Below are 22027 nucleotides of genomic sequence, written 5' to 3' on the forward strand. Positions count from 1 at the left end.
TCTCTCCTTGTCTCTTATAAGGTTACACCTACCATTTTTTTCCATTGCTCACTGCGTCGTCCTCAACTTAAGCTGAACCCTCTTTTTAAGTCTCCAGGTTCCTGCTCCGTAGCTAAGTACCGGCAAGATACAGCTGTTATATACCTTCCTCTTGAGGGATAGTGCCAATCTACCTGTCATAATTTGAGAGTGCTTGCCAAATGTGCTCCACCCCGTTATTATTCTTCTAGTTACTTCAATCTCGTGATTCGGCTCCGCGGTTATTACCTGCCCTAAGCAGACAGTCTTTTACAACTTGAAGTGCACTATTACCTATCTCGAAGCACTGCTCTTTTCCGAAGTTGTCGTACATTAATTTCATCTACTGCAAAAAATTTAAAATATCATAATTTGCTGAACTTCATTCTTGCCCAAAGCCACCTCCGATACAAATTAGTATGGCAGAGAAAACTCACCTTCAAAAAAAAATGGTGTCACTACTCTTTAAAGGGGTGTACGAATATTAGTCCGAAACACGGCTATAGAAGCGCACAATAGTCAGCGTGCCCCGTCTTAATGCGCGTCGATTAAAACCGAGTCAACCATACCTATATAACGCACGTACTCCCCAGGTACGCCATTCCTACGTGCGGCTGCGTTTACCTTACGTACGGCACGAGCAACCCTTCCGACAAATTCTATATATTGCATTAATAAATGCATATTGTATCGGAAACTAAAGGTCATCGAGAGAGAACCGCATTCATGAGGACATTTAGGCGGATATATTCAGATGACTGATGATGATTTGTTATGTGGGGTTTAACGTCCCAAAACCACCATTATGATAGACGCCGTAGTGGAGGGCTCCGGAAATTTCGACCACCTGTGGTTCTTTAACCTGCACCCAAATCTGAGCACACGGGCCAACAACATTTCCACCTCCATCGGAAATGCAGCCGCCGCAGCCGGGATTCAATCCCGCGACCAGCGGGTCAGCAGCCGAGTACCTTAGCCACAAGACCTTCGCGGCGGGGCCGGATATATTCAGAATGTAAATTCATTGTCGATCTCTTCAGATAACACAGTTGAGCTGTTTTTCAAGTTCTGTATGAACCAAATGGTTAGCAAAGTTCTAGCTCTCGGTGACGCATCAATCCGAATTAAAGAGCAAGAGATGAAGTAGTCATGACAATCTACATACATACGAACGGCTGTCGATTGGCGCGCATTGAAATGGCTTCCTGTCCTAAACACAAGTTCATCTCGAGTGCGTCACTTATCCAGATGCAGCTGCGCGCGACCGTAAACGAATGCCATACACACAGGATTCCAACTCCAGTTAGAGCTTTAAAATATGCCGACGCGCTTTCATGCACCGTGCGACCATGTCGATGAGAGTGCCATGGAGTATTCGTTACACTGTATTCTTATGTGTTCTTCTTAACCGCTTTACTAGGCGAAATTGAGAGCAGTGCTTCCGACGTTGCGTCTGCGAATGCCCGTATAGCTCTCGATCACGTGTGCTGTGGCTTAAATGGCGACAGGTCAACGACGATGGCGGTGGTTATGCGAAGACGAGACTGCTGCTTGCGGCAGCTTAAGCGATAACCTGGCATAACCTGGTCTGCGAATTCCTGGCATTAAGCGCCACGACGAACAACAACAACAAACAACAACAATAGTAATAATAATAGTAATAATAATAACAGCATCAGGGCAATAATTATTTATTACGTCCCAAAACTACGATATCATTATGAGGTACGCCGTATAGTGGAGTGCTCGGGAAAATTAGACCATCTATATATAGCGTTCTTTAACATCCAACTTCGCCTCCATCTAAGTGCTATACATCGTGGCCAGGACTGAACACACGGCCTTCGGGCCGGCAGCCGAGCTGCCTAGGCAGAAACACATCGTCTGTGCGCGGAACATTGGAGATCACTGCAATAAGGTGCGCAAACGGGCGTGTCGAGTGTGTGTGCGTGTGTGCGCGTTCGCGTGCGTATGTGTTTTTTTTAATATCGCAGCCTTTAGCAGTGAGGGGAAAACACAAATATTTATTATATATATACAATGGCAGTCACCGTGTAATCTGGTGTATTGCACACCGATCCACAACTTCCTAACAAGATATTTTTAGGTGAGCTTCCGTGCTTTAAGCCAATTTGAGCAATTCTGTCTCATCTAGCAACTTAAACAGTACGCAAAATACTGGGCGCTATTTACTCCGTTCTGGTGTGAGCAACGTGCAATTGATTGCGTCTTCACAGAAAACGTCGGCATGTTCTTGAACTCTTGCAAGAGTAAGTTGTGTCACCTGTGTTGTGCCATACATAATGAAATGGGCATGAGTGTACGTGCTAGCCGCTAGTTTGCGGGTCATCGCCCCGATATATGTTTTGAAAACGACAATTTGAATAGTGCCGCATGTCATTGCTGAACCATGCGGACGAGTAGTGAGTAACTAACTCTTGACACTAAACTGATGACCGCTCAGAAAGACAAAAAGAGGCCTGTACATGTGAGTGTGAAATATAAACCACAAAAATAACATTTTCGCCACAAGGTATTATGGCAAATAGATGCGATAGTACCGGTCTGAAATGCTATAGCCGACCAGACCTGTAATACCGTACTATAGCTATATAGTTATACTATATAGCTATAGTATAGCTATATAGCGATAGTACCGCTTTATAGCTATAGTACTATCGTACTATAGCTATAGAGCACTATACTATTGTACTAAGCCAGTCCACAGAATTTCAGATCGGCTTCATCTGTAATGCTATAGCGTTCCAGACGAAGCAACACCAGTCGTTAACCCCTTTAGCGTCCGGTCTGACTCAAGCTCTCAGTATCCCAATCGCACTAACCTAAGGCGACTGGAAGACGAAATACTTTTTTTTTCTTAGTCTGTGTATTGATCCTGCCCCACCATCCACCGAAGGCTTTCTGTTGTAGACAGAACAAAAACCGAAGGTTTTGGTTCTATTCATTCTGCCCCGCCATCTATCGAAGGCTAACATGGTTTTCCATTGCCTTCGTAATGGGAGGCTATTCATCTTGACTGTCTCCATGATATGCGCATCGTTGAGAAAGCTACAATGTCTCGCAATGACGATAATATGTGACGTCACGTCATAGCGTTCCCTATAATTGTAAGAGGGGACTCTAGTGCTGCGATCGTTCAGCCTCCATGGCAATAACGGGTAGTACACAGGTTTTCCTATAGTCTTTTTGCTTGCTTCTTCGTACGACCTTGTGGCTTCGTTTATTGCTTTGTTTTGGTTGTTTTTTTATATAACAACGGACTGTTGTGAAGTTGTGAACTTCGTGAGCCGATGTGGAATGGTGAGCCTAAAAGGGTAAGGTGGTGAAACGCAACTGGTGAGCATCTGCCGACAGTCGTCTCGGGACAAAGCGTATACAGCCCACACGAAGCCAAACGAAGCCAAAGGAACGAAGATTAGACAGATCCGTGCACTACACCATCATTCTCATGCTCGCTGGAGCGCCGCTCGTTGCAGCTCCCATAGACACAAGCACCAGAGTTTTCTCTAGTGCATTCTCGCGAGGACCTCATATGACGTCATAATGACGGCATATGAGGACGTTATCGTGCAAAGATTTTTTTTTGTCTGTGGTGTGGACACCGACAAGACACGCCGACGTGAGACGACCGTCAGTTTTTGCGTTTTATTAGGCTGCTAAGGGTTTTGCCTCGATAAAATATTGGCTTTAAGAAACGCGGTTGCTGCAGGGACCGAAGCAATCTTTTTGCTGAATGCTGCTTCAACGCAAACGCAGCATGACGTACAGTCGTCCGCAAACTCAAGGTCCGTTGGTTAACATTGAGAGTGAATAAGAAACGCCACTTACAGAAGCATCTTTTCGTCGTCCACAACCATGCCGACGTGCAAAGGATTCGGGGCGCTCCTGCAGAAACAAAGAAAGACAGTGGGCATAAAAATCCGTGAGTTCGTTCATACACTTCACTACAATTAGGCCTTACCACAACTAGGTTAGACGTGACATTAAATGGTTTATCCTCGAGAATGTTGTTCAGAGACCACCTGCGGTAAACTCGAGGGCTTACTCTTAAGCAAAGAGGCTACAACTTTTATTCACACCTCCCAAACAAGCTCACTCATTCGTACATAGAGTCATGACGTTCACATTTTGCGAATGTCACAGCCCCGCGCCCAGCAAAGAAGTTCCATATCGAAAAAAAAAAAATCGCGCGCCTCTTCAGTGTTTATGACGTCGTCCACACCAGGGAAGTGTTGTTGTCCGTGGGCAACACTGCGTAGCACCGACTTCGTCTACTACGACGCGGTGCCCATGGCCATGCAGTTGTCGCGCTTTTGCCTACGCCGCCGAGGTGCTTTGTTGAGCATCGTTCATAGCACTGTTTTTATCCGTCCTTTGAGAGTAACGGAAAAGGTGAAAGGGAGAAGACCTTAGCTCGTATCCCAGCTGAAACCCAGTAAAGAAGCAGTTTGTGTAACTTGGGTGTTTATATACCCCACTGTCAAGCTGTTCTCTTTATCTCCTCTCTCTATAACACACACGCACGCACGCACACACACACACACACACACACACACACACACACACACACACACACACACACACACACACACACACACACACGCACACGCACACGCACACGCACGCACGCAGCTGTGACGTGTGGTGTGTACTTGGTTACCTCACCCTAACCTCAACTAGCCCTCCCACCTGTGCCTCGCACACTCGCGTCACGCTTCCTCATGGCGCTCTGACCAGGAGACACGTGGAGCAGCCCGTTGGCTCCGCGTTGATGACGTCTTCGCTAAATTTCTGTCATGTGGCTTGTGCAGGCTTAGTTACGTTGATGGGCTACACCTATACCCATCTGAAGGGTGACGAGGCTGAGCTGGAACTTGAAACTAGCCAAAACGGTTGTTTGATTCATTGTGGCTTACCGCATCGCTAAATGGTGAAATTCTTGAACCAGCATGTTCACGTCCTACAAGCGCGCCGTTACCTCTTCATCACAAATTTCAGACGATACGGTTGTTTACTGGCCCTTAAAAAATGCATATTAACAACACATTTGCTGTGCAACTACGATCATTCCTTTAGTTTTAGAGCGATTTTTTTTGAACACCTGTTTTCCATTTGTTCGCACTCATGGAACGAGAACCTCTAAAGTTTGCTTGTCCACAGTAAGAAACATCAGAACCCTGCCACATCATTTACCTTACTTAAAAGAGCCTGCAACCATCACGCAAGCAGCACATGTTTATATGATTTACACACGCTGAGGCCCTCACTGGCACTAGCTACTGTTCTTCCCTTGAAATGCACATTTAAAAGCAGAACTAAGGTTCAAAAGCGTTGTCAAGCACGGGAGACTATCCGAACCATTCGCTTTTACCTTCCCAAAGCAACGATACAGTTATGAACGCCGTAGTGGAGGGTTCCAGATATTTTGACCAGCCGGGGTTCTTTAACGTGCGCCTAAATCAAGGTAGGTATAGGCCACGAAAATTTTAACCTACATCTTAAATGCGGCCCGGAATTGACACCGTGAACAGCGGTTCAGCAGTCGAGCACGACAACCACTAGATTACCTGCTGGGTCCATTTGATAAGTTCGGTGCGTGTGTAGATGAAAAGACAAAATGAAATCATACCATTCCGTAAGTACTGTAAAGCGCACAAAAGTGTTCCCCGCCTAGTGCTACGAAAGAAGCAGTATATGTAGTTAATTTAGCTCCATTCCCTCATAAAGTGTGCAGCTGAAAAAGAAATCGAACCATACGAATTACTGTTTCAAAGAGCACACAATATACCAGCTTCCCCGCAGACTTAGCGTGCCACAAGAATAGCACGACACCGAAGTTCACACGCACGTCACGTAGCTCCCACGGAGAACATAACATAAGTTTCTCTCAAAGGCAGCGTTCATGGACGCATTGTTCGTGCGTAGTTTTGCCGGCTCGACGTTTCACTTCCTCAATAAAGTTCACGGCGAAAGTATCATTCGTAAACCTTATTGAGAGCCTGTTTTTCACGCGAAAACGTCAACGCTCAAGCCGCCACCGAACGTTGATTGATCGATACGTGTGGTTTAACGTCCCAAAACCACCATACGATTATAAGAGACGCCGCAGTGGAGGATTGATTGATATGTGGGGTTTAATGTTCCAAAACCACAATATGATTATAAGAGACGCCGGAGTGGAGGGATCCAGAAATTTCGACCACCTGGGGTTCTTTAACGTGCACCCAAATCTGAGCACACCGGCCTACAACATTTCCACCTCCATCGGAAATCCAGACGCCACAGCCGGGATTCGATCCCGAGACCTGCGGGTCAGCAACCGAGTGCCTTAGCCACTAGACCCCTGCGGCAGGGCCCGCCGAACGTTGTCGCTGTGACGAACGTTTAAGACGTTTGTGAAGGCTGCGACAATACGAAAGGCCTTAATATAATTGCCGAAGCAGCTTGAAAGGAGAAAATGCTTAAAGGTTGCCACAGATCTCCAATTACACTCGTTTTTCACATATTCGAGAATGTTTCGCTGCAATCAGTTCGCGATGCAGCAAATGACCCTACTTACGTCACTTGATGGTTAATCGGAAGAGTGATTGAAGACCCCTTTTGAATGTAACTCTCACTGCTCTAAGCTGATAGCGTGCCCAATTCTTTTTAAAGTCTAGGGTTTTACACCCCATCCATTCCCACAATATATAGAATAGGCTGCAACTATTTTTTTTGATGATGCAGGTTATTTATCAAGATGCTTTGACAGTCATACACGTGTGGTCTGCGCACAGGACTTTACGTCACGTCCGAGCTCCAGCAGTCAAGTTAGTGTAAGTAATTCAATGCAGCTTTAGCTGTGGCAGAGTGTTTCCGCTCCAACATAGAGTTCATACGCGACGATGACAGGCGCCAGACTACCACGGCATTTTTATGAACGATATTCCCATTCTAAACACTAAAAGAAAAACGCCCTGCATAGGAAAAAAAGAAAGAAAAAAAGTGCCACTGCGTGCGATGACAGACCACTCAGCTTTCCACTGCATCTGAATCAGATTCGCAGTGTTGCAGCTGTCTGTAGGCGGCAAAGCATGCATCAAGTGAGAATTTTGCAGTTCAAATATAAAAAAAGGAGTACCACAGCTCATGAATTTGTTTTTATTAAGGCAAAAGCCTCGTATGTCTCACGAGTGGGAAACTTTACGAGACGCGACAATACTTTGCGAGACCTGCTGACATTTCAGAGACCTCACCATATATAGTTCGCGCGACGCGAATAGTAAAAAAAGAAACAAGAACGACAAAGTGATAAAGCTCATAAAAGTCATTTCATACACATGTGAAATGTATGTATGTCGTAGGTACACCAGAAGCGAAACGATCTGAGGGTCATGTGACTTCATACATCAATGACATTCCTCTGTAACCACATCATGAAGTCAATGATCGCCAAAAAGTGTGACGTCACAGTGATGTCACCCCACAACATTGTCGCTTTGGTCGTCCACTCCAAGACGCAGTGATTAATTGATATGTGGGGTTTAACGTCCCGAAACCACCATATGATTATGAGAGACGCCGTAGTGGAGGGCTCCGGAAATTTTGACCGCCTGGGGTTCTTTAACGTGCACACGGGCCTACAACATTCCCGTCTCTATCGGAAATGCAGCCGCCGCTGCCAGGATGCAATCCCACGACTTGCGGGTCAGCGGCCGAGTACCTTAGCCACTAGACCACCGCGGTGTGGCTAGACGCAGTGAAAAACCACTTTAGGTGGTTGAAGATTCCAGGGGTTGGGGGAGTACCAGGATCATTGACTGACAAGGAAAAAAAAAAAACTCCCAAGCATTTCCCCGAGGGTGAACATGGTTAAGAGCGAATACACGGGGTGATGCTATGAGGGGTATTTATTAATTCGCACTATTATGTTTATTAATCACACTATAGTGCCTTTATGGTGTAATGGTTCCCGGGAATCCCAATTTGATCACACGGGGGAGTTTACGTTAACTCACTGGCGAATGCCAACGGATTTTAACTTTACTCCCCCTCACGACCCACTCTCGACGGGAGACTGAGAGAGAAGGCGAGCGCGCGAGAGAGAGGGGTGCGCGCGCAGCTGCAGCGAGCGAGGAGAGCGGAGGAGCGAGCGAAGGGGGAGGGGGTACAAGGCGCGTTACTGACACCGATATCAGCGTCGCGTCCGTGGCTTATTCGGTAGAGCGTCGCGCTGCGGCCCGCCAAGTCCTCTTTCTTTTAAAGATAGAGAGAAGACTGCGGACGCCGCCGACGGCGGTGGATGGTTTGGGGTCGCTTATAAAGTGTATTCACACTTAAAAAAGAACAAGAAGGTGGCTTTCGTCTTCCAATAATCTCAGGCAATTGTGTGAGTGGCTGTGTGCCAGCGGCGGATTAAGGTATCACCAGTAATGCGTCGTCATAACGATGACTTTCTGCCCATGCCTTCAATAATGCAGCAACTAGCTTCCACATTTTCCGTAGAGGGTCTTTCTACATTTGTTAGAGCTCCGTTAATGCGGATGTTATGTAACACTTAGAGCTTCGAATTTGTGCAGATCCAAATATCAGGCAAATGGAGGAGGAAGAGTGCGTTTTAAACTCGAAACGTTTCTCAGCGAAACAAAAACTTTTTGAACGCTTCCATTCGTCCGTCGGTCCACGCATTCATCCATCTACCTAGTTACGTATACGTCTGCGTACTTTAGTGGTTGTTCCCTTAGCTAGGTATATTCTAAAATTGCCATAAAATGAGAAGGGTGTATGTCATAAAATGACAAGGGTGTATATCTTGCTCGTTTGTTGCTTCAGTAAACTTAATGGCTGTCGAGCCCGTTTTTCTCTCTTCTTCATCAACGTGTAGAATCCGTACTCCAGTTCGGAATATATTCATTAAAAGTCTTCTATCAGTTGTTCAGGCTTAAATGAGGAGTTACGGTGGATACATACGACATCGGAAGATCACTTTAAATATTTACATTAGGGACAATTCACTATCAAGGCAAGTAATTGAGCTTAATTTATTCAGCTTTTTTAAAGATTGTGAACGTGTGGTATCACTGGTAGCTTCTCGGCACCTGGTGGAGTAGAATACCACAACCAAACATGTATTTACAGAGTATGAATCGTCTCTAGAATATTTTTGTTCATGTTAAAGATTCACATATATACATAACTATAGTTTACTCTTCAACGCGTGGCTGACAAAATCCTCTCCCGCCTGCCAGAAGCAGCATTGTAGAGTGATGCACACGGCAGTATATAGGAGCAGATAAGACGTCATGACGTTGGTGATATCTTTACGTATAAGTGAAAAAAAAAGAAATAAAGAAAACATCTTACGGAGATTCATTTTGCTGGCGCTCGTCGACTGTGCCGTAGTCTTTTGAAGACAGACAAGCAGGTTTCGGATGTGTCATCGAAGGCATGGTGTAGATGCTGCTTTGTGTATAAACGACGCACTCAGGTTGACACCGACCAATGCTTCGGAACTTCGGTGTCGAAAAGCGGCATCCACCTCTTCTGCGTTCCGCTACATAAAACCTACGTGGTGCCATCTGCAGTTCTAGAACGTGCGCGAAGTCAAGGACGGTCAGCACAGGACCGCTGGATACGAAGGTTTCAGACCAGAGCGTGTCAACAGATGTAGTGGAACAGGTGGCTCGAACTATCAGCTTGCCAGGCGCAATCCGTACGGAGGTATGTAAAACGAGCTTGTAAATGTTAGGGTCACTTCGGTACGCAGCTGTACGCTGCGCACGACACTACGCGTATTGCGCCATCGCGAGGCCGGAAACGAGCGCACGACCCAGCGGGGAGTACTGTACAGTGAAGTGTGCCCGCTTTGTGTGTGTGTGCGAGCATATGTCAGTGTACCTGCACGTAAAAGCGCTTTTGAATGCTAAGCGGCTCTTAGTGCACTTTGGCCAGTTTAACAGCATCTATCTATCTATCTATCTATCTATCTATCTATCTATCTATCTATCTATCTATCTATCTATCTATCTATCTATCTATCTATCTATCTATCTATCTATCTATCTATCTCTGCTTTTCTGTCTGTCTAGGTGCCTACGACTTTTAGCTCTCCTGGCCGTTTTGATAAAGGTATCGATACCAAACTTGGTATGTCATAACATGACTGTATGGAGAACCTATTTGACTAGTCATAACATGAAAATCATGATATGCATGTTGTAAATGTGATCATTTACATTTCATGGTCCTGCAGCTCTTGCGGCGGTTTCGTTCACATAGCATGTTGCAAAACTGGTATGGTATGGCATAATTGCATCACGAACACAAGCGACAGACCCTAAGGATGAAAATCATGACATGCGTGTCATGTAAAAATACGGCTACATGCTACGCTCATGATGTGCTCACGGTCGTTTCTCTCGCTTCACATACACCGAATTGGGTACTACGTGGCGTGAATGGAAGATGAAGGTATATGACAGGCCAGCGCCTCCTCTATTTTCCGTTGGACTGGTGCAAACATGATAATCCTAACATGCACGTAATGTAAAAATATGACTACATGCCACGCTCATGATGTGCTCGCTGTCGTTTCGCTACCTTCACATATACCAAATTTGGTATTACGTTACGTGCATGAATGACGAAAGTATAAGAATGGTGCAAACATTAAAATCATAATATGCGTGTCATGTAAACATGACTACATGACACGCTCATACTGCACTCGCGGCCATTTCACTAGCTTTATATATACCAAATTTGGTATTGCTTAGCGTGAATAGATGACGAAGGTATATGACTTGTGCAAACATGATACTCATGATATGCGTGTCCTGTAAGACATGACCACATGCTAGGCTCATACTGCACTCTCGGCCATTTCGCTAGCTTCCCATATAGAAAATATGACGTTTTCACGTGAATGAATGTCAAGCACAAATGCCAGGCGCAAACATGGTGATAATGATATGAAAGTCATGTACGGCACAATTTACGCCCGTCTCATAGAGTTGTGCTGATTTTCATTTTACAATTCAACCTTCCTCATACGTGCTTCGCATATCATCGATTGCCACTGTACGTGGGATCTACCTTTTTTTTTTTACACCGGAATTGGCTTCCTCGTGCGCAATTCGACGTGTTTCCGTAAGTGCAAGGGTGGCATTGTTTTTAGAGGTGGTCTTTTACAGAATGGCTGCGAGCACAGATGCGATTCATTGATTAATATGTGGGGTTTAACGTCCCCAAACCACCATATGATTATGAGAGACGCCGTAGTGGGGGGCTCCGAGAATTTTGACCACCTGGGGTTCTTTAACGTGCACCCAAGCCTGAGCACACAGGCCTACAACATTTCCGCCTCCATCGGAAGTACAGCCACCACAGCCGGGATTCGAACCCGCGACCTGCGGGTCTAGATGCGATTCGTACAGTACCCGCTGAACCTCGCAGTGACCTTCAAGTGTATTGCCTGTCCCCCATACCCTCGCTCATTTCCTAGAGTTCATGGCGAGTCTAATAAAGCTTGTCACGACTAGCTGCGTTTGTGATTGATTGAATAATATACAGAGTTTAAGGTCCAAAAACCACTATATGGCTATGAAAAATGCAGTAATGGAGGGTTGCGGAAATTTCGACCACCTGGGGTTCTTTAAAGCGCACCCGAGTCTGATCTCACAAGTCTACAGCATTTTCGCCTCTATCGAAAATGCAGCCGCCACAGCCGGGATTTCACACCGCAACCTGCATTTCAGCAGCTGAGCATCTTAGCCACTAGAACACCGTGGGGGGTGGTGGTCTAGAGGCTAAGGAACCCACGAAAAGACGGCAACTTAGACCACCAGATTACTCAACGTTTATAGAACGTTTGAATTACTATGGGTAAGGTGGTGGCCACAGCCGCCATCTTTTCGTGGGTACGGCTTCACTCCTGGGCAATAATTTCCACTCCAACAATTTTTCTTAAATACATACTTGATTGTATCCTAGGCAGAACGCACTGGCACGCGCTATGGCCCTTGGGCCTGCGTAAGTGGCTGTATAGGAGGCTATGGCCTCTACCCCTCAATTTTCTCAGCAATCACGTGATGGCTTCGGAGAACGAGATTCTGTGGACCCGCGATGAAACTACAGTGAATTCATGGTGTGCTCCACTTGCAAGGACGCGTTAACATCGGGCTAGGAGCCCATGATTAACGGAACTTTAAGTCGACCCATGGAATTAATTTTTTTCCCTTCCACCACGAAAAATCGTGCGTGCCACTTTCCAAACAAAGCATCTCCACAATGCTTTTTTTATCTGTTCCAACAGGCGTCGAACAATTATTAGTCGAATTGGCACTTTGCATGCAGCGAACACACAACACTGCATGTGGATCTTTGGAGCTTCCAACATGGCTCCAATAGGCGGAGCCACGGTAGATGGAGCAAACCAAATACCGAGGAAAAGGGCGCACGCTACCACATGACCGCAGCTATCTTATCGGAGGCGTGAAGAGGAGGAAGCGGCATAGATAAAATGAAAGCAGTCTTTTCCGAAGGTACTGATTGATTGATATGTGGGGTTTAACATCCCAAAACCACCATATGATTACGAAAGACGCCGTAGTGGAGGGCTCCGGAAATTTCGACGACATGGGGTTCTTTACCGTGCACCAAAATCTGAGCACACGGGCCTACAGTATTTCCGCCTCCATCGTAAATGCAGCCGCCGCAGCCGGGATTTGAACCCGCGCCCTGCGGGTCAGCAGCCGAGTACCTTAGCCGCTAGACCACCGCGGCGGGGCGGCTGGAGGAAGATGAACACGCCTGATATTGTAGAGAATGATAGTACGTGCAGTCGCATGTCGTGTGCCGATCACACGGCACAAAGTCGTGAACTTGTGCCGTGAACCCGAAATACTTGTTATATCGAAAGATATCCGACAAAGATACTTGTCCAAATCCGTAGACGGCGCCGAATACTAGCCTCGTCATTATCCACTGCTGCGTGAAAGGTTATATATGAGCTATGTGACAGTATGTAAACATGTTTTGCGAAATCGAGGGAGTGCTAGAGAAAACCTCATTAACGGGAATTGACGTATGAAGTAGACTGCATGCATTCCATGGTTCACCCGTCATAACTCTCGGCAGAATGGCCTGAACTGGCTTGGTATGACGCCACTGCCTTGTTAATTCGTGTTTATTTCTCATCGGAATGCCGCTGCTGCGGATAGCATTGACTCCGCCACGCGGTCTGTACTTAGTCATAGCTTACGACGGCCGCATAGGGAACGGAGCCCCTGAATGGTTGCTCGCCTATTCTTACGAAAGTTTATAATAATGACCCAGAAAGGCCCTGATGTTGTTTTGCTGCACACACACAGCCTTGCACAACATCGCAAGACACCTCACGTGCAACGTTATGGGATTCATGCCCTAAAGAAACACCGACGAACGATATGTGCGAGCGAAAAAGCGCAACTTTCGGTAGAAAACTTCAGACCGTATATAAGACTCTACTGGCCTACCTACATCACTAAAAAAAGCCCGGCGGAGCTGAAATGGGCGAGCTGTGGGCCATCATTGGTGGCGTCACTTTCCTAGCAAAACAGTAATTTGGGCTAGTCGTCGTTATCCTCTGTATATATTCCCCGTTTTAAACGGCTTCCCACTTTTTTCTTATAAGGTGACTTTCTGAGTGTGCTTCACTACGTATTTTTATGAAACGTTCGCGTCTCTCAAGGAGGAAGAGGAGGAGGAGGAGGAGGAGGAGGAGGAGGAGGAGGAGGAGGAGGAGGAGGGGTAATCTTTAATTTAAGAAACCAGAAGATTTAGATGGCCGGGCTTAGGCCTCCTCAAGAAGGCCAAATTTGTTCATTGATGCACGATACATTCAAAATTGTAGCTTCTTTTTTTTTTTCGCCAGCGTGTAAATGATCAGTCTATCACAACCGAAGAAGGGAGCGCGTGCCAGTTTACCGCCTGCTGACCCTTTTCCCGACGGTTCTTCTGACATTCGCTTAGTGGCGTTACAGTCGTTGTGCATTAAGAAGTCTGCACTAGAGATATATCAAAATTTTAAGCAGGAAATTGGCAAGGCAAGGATCTATGATAATACTCTGGGTACTTCTCTACTGTTTGAGGCCAGGGTGGGAGTATTGCGAACCAAGACATATCGGGCCAAATACGAAGGGGTAGACACGGTATGCTGTGCGTGTGGAGAGGAGGAGGAAACTGCCGAACTAACACTTGATAATGTTCTGTAAAGGGCTTCACCCTATAGTTCAGGATGATGGCACAGAGTTCTTCAAAGCACTGTGATTTAGGGACAGGGAGGGCAAAATAGACTTTAAGAGGGTAGAATTAACTAGAATGAGGTTATTTGATTGGTGGCTAAAGTCAAGGCACGAGTGAAAATTAAACCCTTCACTGCAAAATATCAGTCCTCAACTTGACTATTTAAAGGGAAAAAAGATAAATTAGTTTTTCGTTTTCTAAGTAGTATGACTAGGTGGCGTTAGCCGCCCCCCGATCTAAAAGGTCCGTCCGTCCACCCACCCACCCACCCACCCATTTATCCATCCGTCCGTCCGTCCGTCCGTCCGTCCGTCCATCCATCCACCCACCTATTTATCCATCCATCCATCCCCCCACCCATTTATCCATCCATCCATCCACCCACCCATTTATCCATCCATCCATCCACCCACCCATTTATCCATCCATCCATCCACCCACCCATTTATCCATCCATCCATCCACCCACCCATTTATCCATCCATCCATCCACCCACCCATTTATCCATCCATCCATCCATCCACCCATTTATCCATCCACCCATTTATCCATCCACCCATTTATCCATCCACCCATTTATCCATCCACCCATTTATCCATCCACCCATTTATCCATCCACCCATTTATCCATCCACCCATTTATCCATCCACCCATTTATCCATCCACCCATTTATCCATCCACCCATTTATCCATCCACCCATTTATCCATCCATCCATTTATCCATCCACCCATTTATCCATCCATCCATCCACTGCGAACACCACGCGCGTATAAAATTCATAAAATTTGCTCCTTATAATTAGATTACGCTAATTATCACGCAGATTCGACTTACTCGTGCTCGAAGGGCTCTGCCGCTGCGCACTGCACACTTGTCAAAGAAGACGGCTCGTGGCACACCGCTGCGCACTCGGAGGGAACGCAAACGGTGACGCTGAGCGGTACAGACTTCTTCACGAGCCGCGAGGCGCTCGGCATGCGTCGACCCATCGCGTTGATGTGGTCGTGGCGAGCGTCACTCAAAGCCGACCTTCTGATGCTGCGAACTCACAGCGTTTGACCAGTGCCTATTCGCTAATCCCAAAGGAAAAAAAAAAAACATGGCACGATGACTCACTTGCGCACGTATTCGAGGCCGCCAAAGAGCAATTGTTCGAATGGGGGACCTTTCAATAGAAGCTCGGCACAAAGGATAATGAAAGCTAAATTGCGGAGCAAGGCTAGGGAAAAGTGTTGTAGCTTTCTTTTTTTTTCTATCGCTATTATTGTGCCAGCTGTCTTGCTATTTCTTTCGACGCTCCTTTTACAGCCTATATGAACGCGAAAGGCAAACGAACACGAAGTTGCCTCAGATACGTCAACGACGGGAAAGAAAGCCGAATTGGAAAACGAATGCAAATAAATCAATAAATACCAAGGCCACAATTACTCTTTAAGCTTGTAGGCTGGAAATGACCGTTTATGGACCTTTTAACGTTTTTGAGTGAACACGAGAACGATCAACGGTTATCGGTTCGCTATGTGAAGTTTGACTCCACGTTTCATCTCGTAAAAGATGATTTCTTTCGTCCCTTCTTTCTTACCAAAAGCATATTTATCTCAGAGGAACACTTATGTTGCTGTGGGCAGACGTTAATTATCAGCTGAAAGTATATACCAGGCTACAGCGGATCTCTACAGCTATAGTGCATATACATCGAATATATTAGTTCAATAGCTTGCTTCGCGAGCAGCAGAAATGGGTTGCCAGGCCTGCGCGAACCGTGCAGCACAGTCATAGCGAATGCTGTAAGGGCGGCCTTTCTACAGTTTTTTTATACTCTTGAGGTAACTACTACACGTAGACTTGAATTGAACCCACGATGTCATAAATCATCAATTTTTTTTTAAGGGAACCACCCCCAAGGACATTGTTCGTTCTTAGGAGATGGGTACAGGCTACACACCTGTAAAGCCTTATGTTCACTTTGTTGATGTTGTGACTGATGACCATCAATAATTATGGCTAAGCCTTTTGTATTGGTTTCGAAGCATTCAACGACCCAATTGTAACGCAATTCGCGTTGCGTGAAGCTTGGTTGATGCATAACTTTTCTGAGCGCTCTATGAGACATGTTAATGTGATTAGTTTCACGACGTGGTAGGCTCTGTTTAAAAAGAATATCCGAGCAGATGCGTCACGCTGTGGTAAAATACTGCGCTGCCACACAGAAGGCCCAAGATCAAACCTTTTCCTTTCCGGGATATTTTTTTATTTATTTCATTATCTTTCTTATGTTGTGCTATAGCTGTTACGGACACTGGCGAAGGAGAAAGACGGCGATGAAAACAAACGTTGTCGTGATCTTATAATGGCTTTCGCTGCAAAACAGAAGCTCCATGTTGTTCAAATAACAATGCTTTTCATTTTAAGAAACATTCGTTTACTCGATCGGGAATACATCAAACTGTAATGCGGCTGATAAGTCACTCTTACCCGCGTCACCTTCGTGAAGATGTAACACTTTCAGCGCGTTATGTTTAGTAAAACGAGTTCATTTCTAACACATCGGCGCCGCGAGCCCAGCTGCGCAAACAATGGCCGATTCTCGAAGGAACTGTTCCGAGCAAGAGTACCTTTTGTACTACTCAGCCATCGAAAAAAAGAGCCGCGCGAAAATATACCGAAGCACGCACAGGCGTTCCCGCGTCAATTCCCTATCCTGTCACTAAGCGAAAATGCTCTTCAGTAGTGACACTTAAAACACGAGCGCACAAATTGTCGAAAAAAATTTTTTGTAATGTGAATATTTAAATGGTAATAAAAAACCAGGTTGTAAGAAAAAAAATCAATCCAGAAATGTTGATTAGCGCGGCAAAGCGATTGCCCCTCGAGGCTCACGATTGCCAACTGCAAAAACATATTTTAAAGGAGTATTTAAAAAACGTGGGTGACGCACCTATATACAAATCGGTATAGTAAAATTGATTGATGTGTGGGGTTTAACGTCCCAAAACAACCACATGATTTTGATTGACGCCGTAGTGGAGGGCTCCGGAAATTTCGACCACCTGGGATTCTTTAACGTGCACCCAAATCTGAGCGCACCGCGACCTGCGGGTCAGCAGCCGAGTACCTTATCCACTAGACCACCACGGCGGGTCAATATAGTACGAAAGTAAAACGTCTCTTTGCAGATGTAGTTGAGAGTTTACTGTGCATTTTTTCAGGTACACCAACAAATGGCAAAGTCACATTAGGAATCGCAAGCAGCTCAAAACTTGCAGCGCACACCTCTAGCAGAAAGCACGCACGAAATCAAAATACACAGGACGAGCACGTACTAAAACTGTCACGACTTGAGACCTAAAGGGCGCTGTTCAAACAGGCAGACGCACGAAACGAGCGCACAAGTATACACAGGACAAGGGCGAACAACTGTTGAAGTTATTCATGCATCGTGACTCAGCAGCGTGCTCCTAAGTTCGTAAACGCGGCTGCGTGCGAAGTGATCTTTGTCCTTTCCCGAATCACGAGTCTGCGCGCTCGCAGGAGAAACCACGCTCCTTGGAGGCGGCGCTTCGTGGAGGCGACTACCTTTAGAGCGCGCCCATCGCGAGCTCCTTGCGCCATGTCGCTACTGATAAGGAAAACGCGCTAAATTTTCACAGCTCTGGGGACCGCCAAACGGTGTATGGTATATATATATGGCTTGCCGTTAGCACCTCCAATAACGTCGACTCCGTGGCGTAGTTTAGCGCTCAGAATCAGGAGCGCTTTTGGTTCGATTCCGCACGTCGAATGCTTGTCTTCTGTTGTTGTTTTTTAAATCTTTTTGTACATATTTTAAACGACACTTCCGTGACAGAAGTACGTCAGTGTAACCGTGGTGGACTCCGGCATAAAACACTGTCGTGTTAAAAGAAAACGTGGTTGATGCATCTTTTTGGGAATCGGTATAACACGAAAGTGAGCCGTGTCTTCGCCGATGTAGCTGAGCGCTCGTTGTGCATTGCTTCGCCATAACAGCAAAGGTATGAATGCTTCAGCAAGAAATTACACTGTCACGCGAAGAACGGCAAGTAGCTCGAAACTTGCAGCGCTCACTCCAAGCAGAAAGCACGCACGAAATGAGCATACGCAGAACGAGCGTGGACAACTGTCACAATTCTTACTTATTCGAGTGTGAGCAGCGCGATTATTTTGTGAACGCTGCCGCGGCAGCAATTGAAGTGACCTTTGCTTTCTACCGAATCGCGAGTCTGATGAGCGCGCGCAGGAGAGGCCAAGCTGGGGCGTGCAGAAAGTGGTGTTTCAGCTCCACCAACGGACACCCGGGCAAGAGCGAAGCATGCAGTGTGCATCGGTGTTTCCTACAAAGTACCTTTACTCTTCACTACTTTACTCACCACCGGTCCGATAACGCATCAACCCTTTGCTACATATATTTCAATGAACTAGCGGTGAAAGGGAAAGTGAAGGAATTCAAAGTTTCTCTTCAGAATAGACTCAAGGCACTAAACAAGGTAACCGCAGCGTTAGCTTTGACAAAATGAACGATAATCTTACTACTGTCATGAAAGAGTGTGCAATTTAGGTCGTAGGTACAGTCACTAGACAGGACACTGGCAAACTATGTCGGGAGACGACGAACCATGAAAGCCTCAAATGCAAACGACAAAACAGAGCTAGTGCAGCTTTCGAAGCTAATCAATAGGCGTAAGGTAGCCGAGGTCAGAAGGTATAATATGGAGGGCATAGAGCAGGCTGTAAATAGCGGCAGGAGCCTAAAAGCTGTGAGGGCGAAATTGTGCATAGGCAAAACTCAGATGTATGCATTAGGAAACAAGGAACAATGTCGCAACCAATATGAATAGGATAGTCAAGTTGGCGGAGGAGTTCTATGGAGAGCTGCACATAAGCCAAAACAACCAGGGTGATATCGTGAGAAACAATAATAGTCCTGAGGAATTGGACATCCTACCAGTAACCACAAGGGAAGTAAGGAAAGCACTAGAAAGAATGCAAGGAGGCAAAACCACTGGTGAGGAAAAGGTAACAACGGACCTCCTGGAATCTGGTAGAGAAAATGTGTTAGTAAAACTGGCTACCTTATACGAAATGTCTCTTGAAGGTGAGGGTACTAGAGTCTTGGATTTTGATCCATAAGCAGGGAGATGTCAAGTACTTCAAACACAACAGGCCAATCATCTTACTGTGCGTTCTCTACAAACTATTTACAAAAGTAATAGCTAATAGAATTAAGGTGACAGAGTTCAGTCTCCAAAGGACCAAGTTGGGTTTCGTACAGGTTACAACATAATATACCATAGTAATACAATCAACCAGGTAATATAAAAATGCGCAGAATACAACTGACCCTTCTACATAGCTTCCATAGATTACGAGAAGGCGTTTGACTCAGTCGAGGCACCAGTAGTAAGTAGGGCATGGTACTACGGAATCAGGGCATGGAAGAACCTTACATAAACATACTGGAAGAAATCTACAGAGGATCCAGAGTCATCATAGTTCTCCATAAGGAAAGCGACTGAATCCCAATAAAGAAGGGTGTAAGGCATAGAGACACGATCTTTCCAGCGCTATTCAACGCCTGTTTACAGGAGGTTTTCAGAATCATAGATTGAAAAGAGTTCGGGATAAGAGTTACTGGAAAGTAACTTAATAACTTGCTATTCGCTGATGACATTGATTGATTGATATGTGGGGTTTAACGTCCCAAAACCACCATATGATTATAAGAGACGCCGTAGTGGAGGGCACCAGAAATTTCGACCACCTGGCGTTCTTTAACGTGCACCCAAATCTGAACACACGGGCCTACAACATTTCCACCCCCATCGGAAATGCAGCCGCCGCTGCCGGGATTCGAGCCCGCGACCTGCGGGTCAGCAGCCGAATAACCTTAGCTACTAGACCACCACGGCGGTGCTCGCTAATGACATTCCCTTGATGACTAACGCAGGGGACGAATTGGACACTGAACTGGGCACGGAAAGCAGAAGAGTAGGTCTGAAAGTTATTGAGCACAAAACTAATGTGCAACAGTATCGGTAGAAAACAACACTTTGTGATAGGTGGAGACACGCTTGAAGCTGTAAAGAAATATATCTACTTAGGACAGGTAGCACCCACGGAGCCGTAGCATGAAAGTGAGATAAAACGAAGGAAAATCATGGGGTGGATCCCATTTGGCAAGCATTCTCAGATTATGAATGGTAATCTGCCACAAACCCCCAAGAGGGAGGTATTTTAACAGCTGCATTTTGCTGGTACTTACCTGCGGAGCAGAAATCTAAAGGCTTACAAAGAAGGTTTAGATTACATTGAGGACGACGCATGCAGCGAGCGATGGAAAGGAAAATGCTAGGTGTAACCTTAATTGACAAGAACAGAGCAGAGTGGGTCAGGGCACAAACCGGGGTTAAGGATATCATTGTTGAAATCAAGAAGAAATGGATATGGGCCGGCATGTAGCACGTAAGCAGGATAACCACTGGTCTTTAAGGGTAGCTGACTGGATTTCGATTGATTTGTGGGGTTTAACGTCCCAAAACCACCATTTGATTATGAGAGACGCCGTAGTGGAGGGCTGCGGAAATTTTGACCACCTGGGGTTCTTTAACGTGCACCCAAATCTGAGTACACGGGCCTACAACATTTCCGCCTCCATCGGAAATGCAGCCGCCGCAGCCGGGAATCGAACCCGGGACCTGCGGGTCAGCAGGCGAGTACCTTAGCCACTAGACCACCGCGGCGGTACAGCTGACTGGATTTCAAGAGAAGGCAAACGCACGAAGGGGAGAGAGAAAGCTAGGTGGGACGATTCAATTAAAAAGTTCGCATGTATAACATGGTAGCAGAAAGCACAAGACTGGATTGATTGGCCGATCATGGGAGAAGCCTTTGCCCTGCAGTGGACGTAGTCAGGCTGATAACGATCATGGTGATCAATGTATAATTGTAAACATATATGCCTTGTGTGCCTATTGTCGCGAAACTGTAACAAACCTATAATATTCTGCCTCCGTTTGTTCGACATTCTCGTATACTAAGTGCGAAAAGCCGTGGGTGAATAGGCAAATGTGCCTTAAATGAAGTTCTCTAATAAAAGGAAACATTCGAGCTTTTAAGCAGCATTGATCCTAACATATCAAAACCGAATGAACACAAAAGAGATTTATCTTAACGAAGCGTTGAGTTTAAACACGGAAACAGGATTGCTACTCTGACGTACACCTGACATTTGAGGGAGTGCACTAACCTTTTTCATTGACGCTGTCCCAATACCTTCATTAGCACGTCGCAGTGAAACTGCTGCCCTTGAATCGAGCGCTAAAGTAGTCTTCCGGATTGAATTACTCAATATGTTAAGCTGAGGCACGATGCCCTCCGCCTCTCTTTCTGGAAAACTGTGAATTAAGGCAGACTTTTCCACTAGCAAGGAAAATACGCGCTTAATGACGTCAATTCTACAGTAGCCAATCCGGGCAAAACGTTGATGTTTATATCCGTATATTTAAATATAGTATCAGCATCACTGGGAGAATTAACTGACTCTTCACTTCGTTCGACCGACCGACCGACCATTCTATAACGTTTGGTCTGCCGAGTTCTTATCCTCGGACTGGCGCTGTTCGTGATCTGCTGTCAGCGTTAACATCTGATTTTCCGCAATACTTTTGTCGTTTTCGACTGATCAGTTTGACTCATGCACCTA

At 45.9% G+C, this 22027-nt stretch overlaps 1 protein-coding gene across 6 annotated transcripts in view; it reads right to left on the reverse strand.

Moving 5' to 3' along the window:
• Positions 1-22027, reverse strand: part of LOC119170563 (proton-coupled zinc antiporter SLC30A2-like) — an 82045-nt gene that overhangs the window by 33139 nt on the left and 26879 nt on the right. For 4 of the 6 annotated variants that reach the window (XM_075887124.1, XM_075887123.1, XM_075887126.1 and 1 more), the window contains exon 2: positions 3868-3924. In XM_075887124.1, the coding sequence (XP_075743239.1) occupies positions 3868-3896 (29 nt within the window). In that variant the 5' untranslated portion in view covers positions 3897-3924. Of the gene's footprint in view, positions 1-3867; positions 3925-9381; positions 9515-15141; positions 15370-22027 lie in introns of those variants that run through there. The other 2 variants (XM_075887121.1, XM_037421757.2) reach the window with 2 other exon arrangements.

Source organism: Rhipicephalus microplus, chromosome 2 (assembly GCF_043290135.1).
Source record: "Rhipicephalus microplus isolate Deutch F79 chromosome 2, USDA_Rmic, whole genome shotgun sequence".
NCBI lineage: Eukaryota > Metazoa > Arthropoda > Arachnida > Ixodida > Ixodidae > Rhipicephalus > Rhipicephalus microplus.